General features: G+C 47.9%; 1 protein-coding gene and 1 long non-coding RNA gene across 2 annotated transcripts in view; one reads left to right on the plus strand and one right to left on the minus strand.

Moving 5' to 3' along the window:
* Erich3 (glutamate rich 3) overlaps positions 1–2437 on the minus strand; it is a 99463-nt gene extending 97026 nt beyond the window's left edge. Inside the window, exon 1 of the mRNA XM_075981032.1 lies at positions 2010–2437. Within this exon, the coding sequence (XP_075837147.1) occupies positions 2010–2032 (23 nt within the window). The 5' untranslated portion in view covers positions 2033–2437. The remainder of the gene's footprint in view (positions 1–2009) is intronic.
* Positions 2438–7433: 4996 nt separating this feature from the next.
* Positions 7434–8582, plus strand: LOC142853791 (uncharacterized). Its single transcript, XR_012911258.1, has 3 exons — positions 7434–7525; positions 7933–8064; positions 8447–8582. It is a non-coding gene; the product is annotated as an uncharacterized LOC142853791 (long non-coding RNA).
* The last annotated feature ends 459 nt before the right edge of the window (positions 8583–9041 follow it).

Raw genomic sequence — 9041 nt, forward strand, 5'->3', positions numbered from 1 at the left:
GATTTAAGTGTATGGCCTGCACCCAACATACATTTATTTTTATGAGCTAAACAAAACACATTTACACATGTACTAGGCACTACTACAAAACTATTGCCATCTTATATCAAAACACTTGATCCCTATGACTCTGATCCTTCAGATGCTGATCTATCCTGGATGGAATTTCTCGACATTCATGGTCATGCCTGTTAGACTGTGGAACGGAGTGATGAAGGGCACGAGCCCACTGGAGATGGCCCTATATTTCAGTCCTCGCCCTTCCAAGCTGTACCACTGTTAGCAACTTCTCCGTCCTAAGCTGCATTGTCTGTGGAAATGGCAGTCATGTGAGCCTTCGAATGAGATAGTCATATATACCTCAGAAAGGACTCTGGCTATGGAAGTACCGAGAAGCAGCCCTAACATGGTTTTCTTTTGTGACCATTGCTGAGCTTCACTTAAGCCTCAACAGTCCCAGATACAGGGAGATAAAGCATAGAAGGCATGGGGCTGACAGTTCAGGAAACTCTGCATTTTAGGGTAGGATAGATGATGTTGTATTCCCTCATAACCCTACCACACAGCACCCTCTTTCATCAGGGACCCTTTCTCCATGTGCTCAGAACTCCTGGAGCATCAGGGAAATTGGACTTCAGTTTCTGAAATTTTAATTTCAGCGCAATTTAATAAGCAGCTCCAGGTTTGTCTGCATTTTCACGTAGATGAATAAATGGACCAATCAGATGCGAGCCTAGCCAAGGACTTGACAAGCACAGGAAAGGACAGTGACTGGCACATTCGTCTCCTGAATTCAGACAAAGTGCCAAGTGCATCTGCAGAACACACATCAGCCCCATCCCACGGGACCGTGGCCAACAACAATTGCTCAGGATCTCAGCAGCCAAACATTATAGCTTTGAAATTCAATTTACCACAATGCCCTTGGTTTCTAGAATGTTCTGGAGCTAACTTCCCACAGGACATTTTTTGGATTATTCAAACATTACTGTTGCTTGTCCCTTCATTCAGAGAACACATTAAAAAGTGAAATCTTCAAGTTTGGTTGTAGACCTAGAAGCAATAAGGACCATGGTTTCTCAGACGCCACCATCTCCCAGTGAGCCTAAATAGGTGTCTTCTGCCAATCGGCTGTTCTTCGACATGTGTAATAAATGCAGCTGAAAAGCTTCGACCTAATTGCGAAACCAAAGCGGGGAAGGGAGCAATCTGTTTAATAGTAATGTGGTGATAAAAATGGGTGTAGTATGTATCGCACGCTTAATTCAGAAGGCACAAATAACGGAGACCTTGTTGGTGTGTGAAATAACCAACAAAGACTGTTCACTGTGTGCAATGCATTGAATGTTGCTAATAGGCCTTCGGAAGGGTTGCCTTATCACCAGGAGACCATATGTGGGTGAGTGGGCACCTCACTCCCTGATCTTTTGCTTTCCCATATCCACCACGTTCCTGGGTCCAGGTGGTTCTAAAGAACCCTCAGGGTGCTTCTGTGACTGGGAAGACACAGTTCTGACATATGGGGCCTCTCCCTCCTACAGGGAGACCCTGGGCATAAAAACAACCTCTCCTTTGTTTACAAGACACAGAGAAGCCATGGAGAAAAATTTATCTCTGCATCAAATATCCCCACAAATGCGTATTTCGGTAACTTCTGCTTTAGCATTTAAACGCTTGTGTTCCACACTGAGGGATCTGCATCCCAGTAGGCGTTGAAGTCTATCCCTGCTTACTGTAAGCGGTTTTCACATCCATTTTCCCCGTCTTTCCAGGCTGAGAATTTCAAGAGAGGGGAACATTATGAAGAAGCGAGGATGGGCAGGGAGGAAATAGGACGCTTGGGATTTATGCCATCCTCCTGCAACCTAGAATCAGCATGTTTCCCCCTCGCTCAGCCCACCCTCCCTTTTTCTCTGTCGCCCCTGAGCTCCGCAGCAAGAGGGAGGAGGAGGGCTGCTGGCTGGAGCCGACACCTGTCTCGGCAAGGCAAAGCTCCAGTTGTCACTTACCCAGCGGGGTGAGAATGGCTCATTTTTGCTGAATCCCTTTTGGACCCCGCTGCAGGTGCAGATGCAGCTAGCCGTGGCTTTGCTCTGCAGCGGTGGGGCTCAGAGCACCTGGGCTGGGCACCTCCCTTCCTTGCTCCGGCTCCCTGCAGCCTCCCAGTTGCTGCTTGGTGGCGTCCACAGACTCCCGGTTGCTAAGAGAGGAGGAAAGGCGAGCACCCAGGGCCGGAAGAAGCAGCAGGGCTGCTGGAACCAAGCCTGGACAAGCTGGAAAAGAAAGAAGCTCCCAACCTGATCGCTGGCCAGTGATAAAGAAGAATATGGGAGGAGGTCCTGCCAGACCCCGCTTGGTTGCTCTGGAGTTATGGTTCCCCAGGCACCTGAACCTTGAAAACACACACACACACACACACACACACACACACACACACACACACACACACACAGCCCTTTCTGGCCCAGCTTCTTCCTGTTAGGCCCCTGACTGGATGGTGTCTGCAGGCAGGAGAGCAGGGGCAACAGGATGGAGCAAGCCAGATTCCCTCCTTATCGGTCACAGCTTCTGTTTCTACATTTCTACAGCTATAAGGCATTGCCATCGGCTTTCTTCCTCCGCGGCGGTCCCCATCTTCACGTCCCAGGTCCCCACGCCAGCAAGCGGCTCAGAGATGTTCAGAGGTTGGAAGGGTTTGCTGTAAGGACTAAGGAGGTTGTGGGAATTTAAAGGGAACGCCGTGGTTGGAGCGACTATCCGTCCTGGATTGAGATGACCTGTGGCTGGTCTCCTTGCTTTGTCAGCTATCACTTGCTGAGTGACTTCTGTAATGGCAGGACACAGCAAGGGTGGCTGAGTTACACGGGGTCTCCATTCCGTCTCCCTTCCAGCACTATTCCCCACTAGGAGGCGGGAGAGCCACCATCTGCTCCATTAGCACCCTGCTTTTTTCCCATATCACAAAATTCCACCTGCATGAGAGACCAGTCTCCTTGGCATCTTCCCCAGCATCTTCCATCAGAGTCTCCTTGACACTTTCTACACCTGCAGGCCCTTAAATTTAGCAAAATCCAAATCTTTCACCATCCTTCTCATGAGAATGCTATCCCACCCTTGACCACCGGGATGGCTTCTGCGAACACCGCCTTCTTCAACATCCTCAGGTTGGTTGATGAGCTCTATATCGAGGACTTTCCTTGATGATGTCAGAAAAACTGCTACGGAAGGAAAGAGGGGCTGCTCCTTCACTAATGGGCTCAGGGGGCCAATCTGCCACTGTGAGCCGGTGTAGCAGTAGGCTGGTCTGTACAGCCATAGCCTGCTGCTGTACTTTCCACATGTAGGCAAATCAGGAAGCAGAGAACGGGGCCTCAGCGGGCCCTTTCAAAGGCATATGCAATCACCCCCCATTCTAAGCTCCTAGAGACTCTACAGCCTCCAGAAACAGCCCCACCAGCTGGGAACCTGGTGCACACACATGTGTGTGTGCATGTGTATTCGAGATATTACACATTCAAGCCCCACGGAGCCCAGCTGTTTTCTCCCATTCTCCCCTGCCCCCCACACACACAACATAGAAGCATGCCTGAACACACCTGAGCACCTTCCCTGTAGTTTCTAGCTGAGGCTCAGATCTTCTGTTTTGCATATTTGTTTCTCTGTGCTTTCAGAAGCAACAAAGCAATTCAACAAAAATTTGGAGCCAAAATCAGGGAAAGGAACTCTCTTCCAAGCTGCAGGGTGCACTGAGTTTGTCCCTTCCGCCTAAGCAGAGACACAATGAAGTTGACCATTATTCCCAAAGTCTACAATGGCCTCTAAGTGAAGAAACCAAGATTCAACCTGAGATGTAAGTGATGCAAAACATGGAATTTAAATCATTATAGTGTGATTTCCTCCTCCATGTAGCTCCCGTAAATTGTTGCAGAATTTAAATTATGCAAAATCTCAGTTATCAGACCTTAGATAGCAAAGATGTCCCAAGAATAGAACTGGGTAGACAGATAGGTGAATAGACAAATAGATGACCTGCAGATGATATATAGGTGGTAGAAAGATTAGTGATTATACGTCGATTACTGGCAGGCTTTCTTGACTTGAGTTGACATAACTAGTTGACATGCTTTATGTCACCCAGATTCATCAGAGGGGAGAGAGCTCCAGTTGAGAAAATGTCTCCATAAGACCCAGTTGTAGGGCATTTTCTTAATTAGTGATCAATGCGGGAGGGCTTGGCCCATTGTGGATGGGACTAGACCTCAGCTGGCGGGTTTGGGTTCTATAAAGAAAGAAGACTGAGCAAGCCTTGAGGAGCAAGCCAGTAAGTAGCACTCCTCCACGGCCTCTACATCAGCTCCTGCTTCCAGGTTCTTGACTTTGCTGTTTTTGATGATGAACTGTTATATAGAACTGTGAGCAAAATAAACCCTTTCTTTTCCCCCCTAAAAAAACTTTGATCATGGTGTTTCCCTAAGACAATGGATGATAAGGTGGTAGGTAGCTAGATTACAGGCAGGTAGATGATAGGTAGGTAGGTAAATAGATGATAGATAGATAGATAGATAGATAGATAGATAGATAGATAGATAGATAGATAGATAGATCCAGCTTAGATCATCAGTCTGAAGGATCCAAGGCTGCTTTGGGAACAAGATGGCTAGAACTAGAGACAGGCAGAAGTCTGCTCCTTCCCCACCAAACTGGACTGCAGTGTTTCTATGAGCTTGCCAATTTATTCATCATCATTAGATTCTAGATTCTGCTAAATAAAAACTGGGGTTAGGAGGCTGGAGATGAAGAGGTGGAGGGCTAGGAAAAGACCTTGCTACTCACCCCAGGTTCCAGCGAACTTAGGGATGGTATAGAGAGTGCAATCCTCCACAGGGCCAGTGCCAATAAATTTCTCCCTATACCAAATGATACTGTCTCGATGATAGGATGAGAAAGGAGAATAATACACATCACCCACATGCTTGGATTTCTGCAGAAAGGATCCTCTGGCAGGCGGCAGAGAGGCCTCCTTCCCAGCACGAATTAATTCAAAAATGGGCCTGAGTTCCCCAACCCTGTGAGATGCACTGTTTCACATTCCTGATCAGAACTGCAAGGAAGCCCCTAATTTTCACTTCAGAAAATGCTCACTGTGAAGAAGTGCATTGGGAATTTAGCCAGAAGGAATGTTTATGTTAATTTCTGTTGTGGAGAAAGGGTAAGGGAATAGAGAAAAAAAACTAAATTAAAACCATTTCAGGACCAAATAGTCACCAGAGTCATTTTCGTTTTCTTGCAAAACAAGCCCCCAGATGTGCCCAGTGACACCAGGAAACAGTGCAGATGTTTCTGCTTTGAGGACAGATTTGTGGACTAGGAGCTAGGGTCGTGGACCAAGGGCACGGCAAAGGCAGAGGCAGAGGCACGCTGCGTGGCGAGTGAGCTCTGCATTCCCTAATGCGTTCATCCATCTAGTTCCCAGTGGCCATCCTAGAAGAGGACTGTGGCTTTCTAACTAGTGCTAGCCCAACGTCTGATTGCTCTTGTTCAGCTACCAAATAAAAATGATGGGGGGGTTCTTAATAGTCATATAAGATACTTGATGATTATATGAATTTACAGTATCTGGGAAGTTCTCCTGAGGGGAACCACACCCATTTTCCAGGCATACCCTTGTTTCTCCCGTGCATGAGGGCAGAGTGAAGTGGCTCCCACAGTGACCCGTGCTGCACAAAACGTGAAATACTTACACTTCGTCCACACATCCACACAGAACTAAGAACAGCTCTGTTAGTGGCATCAGCTGCAGGAAACCCAGGGTGGTGATAATAAAATCCATCGGCTGGTAAATACCATCTCCCCAAGCTCTACCACTTACCCAAAAGCAAAAGCGGAGCTTCCTGGAGTTGGACAGTTTGTATACAGCACTGCAGCTGATCCAAGATCAGACCATGAGATTTGGGGCTCAGGATGCTGTTGCAAAACAGAGTAGCATCCCCCGCATGCACGTGAGAGCAAAGACAGGATGGCCAACTTCCTTTGTTTCTTCTTTGGTGTTTTTTCTCTTACTAATGATGGCCACACCAGATTCCACACTGTTATTGAGGAGACAGGATTGTGATAACAGGACTCATTCTCTGCACTTGTGCAGGGCTGTTGCTCCAGAAATCTCTCAGCCATGAGCCCAGTAGTCGGTCAGACAGAACTGTTGATGAGAGAGGTTCTGATCAGGCAGGTTCCGCACCACTGCCAAGGGAAGTAAGAGACTTGACAGCGTGTGTGGTCTGTTGTGTTCTACAGTCACAGCAACAAAGTCAAGTAGTGTATGCCACTGTGAGCCACAGTGTAGAGAAGTATTAGTAAGCAGAGAAAGGAAGCACAGAAGAGACTATGGAACTTGCCTGATGTAAACAGAAGAGAGAAAAAACACAGAGGGAAACCCCAAAGGAGGAGGAGAGGTAGATTCAACATGGATAGCCAAAGAAGTTCCTCTGCCCCTCCTACTTCCTTGGTAGTGTGACTTCACACTTAGACTTGAGTAGTTACATATATGGAATATTGTAAATTATGAACATGTTTCTCAGTTGTAGCCAAGAGGTCCCACTACACAGAACTGACTTAAGCGGGGGTGAGAGGGCCTGTCTTCTCGGCTTGGTTTCTATGTAAACAAAAGTCCTAGCTGTGTCGCTGTGAAGACTGCTCCACTCTGAATTACAGGGCAGGTCCAGCTGTGTCCACACCATGGGGTGGCTAGGCCCAGCATGTGACCTACAGACCTAATGCAATCCTAACACCACTAAAGGTGGCGCTTCTGGGAAGAGTCTTTAACGGTCCTAGAACTCTCTCTCCCCCAGCACAAGCTCCTTCTGTATGGTGGCTCTCTCTTGGGGTGCCTTTAGAAGTAAGTACACCATGATAACATGAGTGATAAACACCCTTCACTGGGAAGCCCTCAGACTTGGGGTCAGTCATCACAGAGAAGCTGGCCCGAGGGGATTCCCAAAGGTGAGAGCTACCTGATTTGGAGGGTCATCAAATTTTGCTAAATTTGTCTTTCCTGCATGAAGACATTACTTGTTGTTCTCGAATGAAAATAGTTTTGTTTCTCCCAGAACATCAGACTTGTGGTGCTACCTAAGTCTAACATCAGACTAACACGTGCTGGGTTTTAAAGGTTACATTCCAGGTCTCGATTATGAGTCACGTGAGCTGGAGCCATGTGAGCTGGAAGTAGCTCTCCTCAATCTTGCAGCTTAGTCCTGACAAGGCAGAAGAACCCGGAAGCCGCAGCAGGAGGCACAGATGGTGGAGGATGTGGGAACCAGAGCGACACTGTAGAGACCGACAGGAGAATGACTAGGAGCCTCCTGTGTGGAGGGCCACCCCTCTCCACTGTGTGGAGGGCCACCCCTCTCCACTGTGTGGAGGGCCACCCCTCTCCACTGTGTGGAGGGCCACCCCTCTCCAATCAGCTCTTCAGAGGAAGGACTGACGGTCCAAACAGAAAGGATAAAAGTCGGCTGTTATTTTGGAGGTAGGAGCCCAGACACCTAGAATTTGGGGGATGATCAACCTCAAAGGAGTCAGCGGGAGACTGTGGGTTCAAGAGACCCGAGTTAGCACAGAATTCTGTGGCCATCCCTCCCTCAACCTCCCCTGCTGGAAATCCCCTCTTTATTCTCAGGCTGACTAAGCTGAAGGCCTTCGGTCACCAACAGAACAAGGGCAACGGTAAGGGGGTTTCAAAGGGACACTGTCCAGATTTCTGGGGGACGCCCATGGGCCTTGCCATCAAAGCAAATAAATTCTACTGCCAAGGCACTATGAGCGGTGGTAGTAATGACCCTAAAAACAATGCTGGGCGCACACTGTGGGCCAGGATCTGTGCCAAACGCTTTAAATGTCAGGTCTCATCTAAAACTCAAACGCTATCATTTTCAGCTCTTTTACAGAGAATGATTCTGAGAAGCGGGGAATTGGAGCTCTTTGCCTGAAGTCACTCATTTCTAAGGGACACCGCCTTCCTCGGTCCTCAGCCCCGGTGTTACACTGCCCCCTGCAGGGTAGTTGGAGGTAAGCAAGATAAGAATGGGAAGCCCCCAGAGAAGGCAAGTCCTAGAGCCCTGATACCTCCTGTGTGCCAACCACCTACACATATCTCATTTAGTTCTTAGTAGCTCTGAGTAGGTATTATGTTCACGGCACACTTGCAATCAGCCAGGCTTGAAAGGGTTAATGGTCGGTCAGCTGAGAAAACAAAGTGAGATCCTAGCCAAAGGCAGTGATGGCTGCCTTTGAAGAAAACTGCTTACAATTTAGCTTCAAAAAAAAATTATTTTACACATAAGATATCAAGATATCTGGCTAAGTCTCCGTTCTCTTGAAAAATGTTTGTTCCGGGAAGTGAAAAAGAAGTCACTCTGTGTTGCAGTAACTGTCTGTGGCGTCCTGACAGGTACCTCAGCTGTACAACTGCCCCCTTGCTTTTCATCAGCCTGATAGCACCTGTTACAGACTCTCATGTAGCCACACGGGAAGGAGGCTGCGGGGCTGCAGGGGTGTTTCATCCTCATCTTCCGTCTGCACATCTGGATGCTTCTGTCCGGCCGTACATGTCTGCACATCTGCACATCTGGATGCTTCTGTCCGGCCATACATGCCGAACCGGAAAGACAAAGGAAGCCTACAGGCCAGTAGAGGACCTGCCTTGAGAGTTTTGTTTGTTCCTTCAGTGTTACAATCTCTGGAAGAACTCCGCTGTGAGCGGTGGTTCTGATCTAGAAAGCTCTTCTTCTTCCTTAAGGTTTTAAACCAGAAGTCAAAAGCCCAGAGCAGGAAGAACAGACTGTGCTCGAGGGCTTAGTCCTACAACGCCGCCTGTCAAGGTCGCCTGCTGCTCAGCTCAGCTAGAATCTTTTAGAAATGCCTTCTAAGACGAAAACGTCTTCTCATTTTTCCAAAGAAGCTGAAAATCCAGATGGTTTGGGTGAAATTCTCTAATTTTTAGAACACTATGCAGGGCAAACAAAAATATTCTTGGTCAGAATTTT

The sequence above is a fragment of the Microtus pennsylvanicus genome, chromosome 7 (assembly GCF_037038515.1).
Source record: "Microtus pennsylvanicus isolate mMicPen1 chromosome 7, mMicPen1.hap1, whole genome shotgun sequence".
NCBI classification, from domain to species: Eukaryota; Metazoa; Chordata; class Mammalia; order Rodentia; family Cricetidae; genus Microtus; species Microtus pennsylvanicus.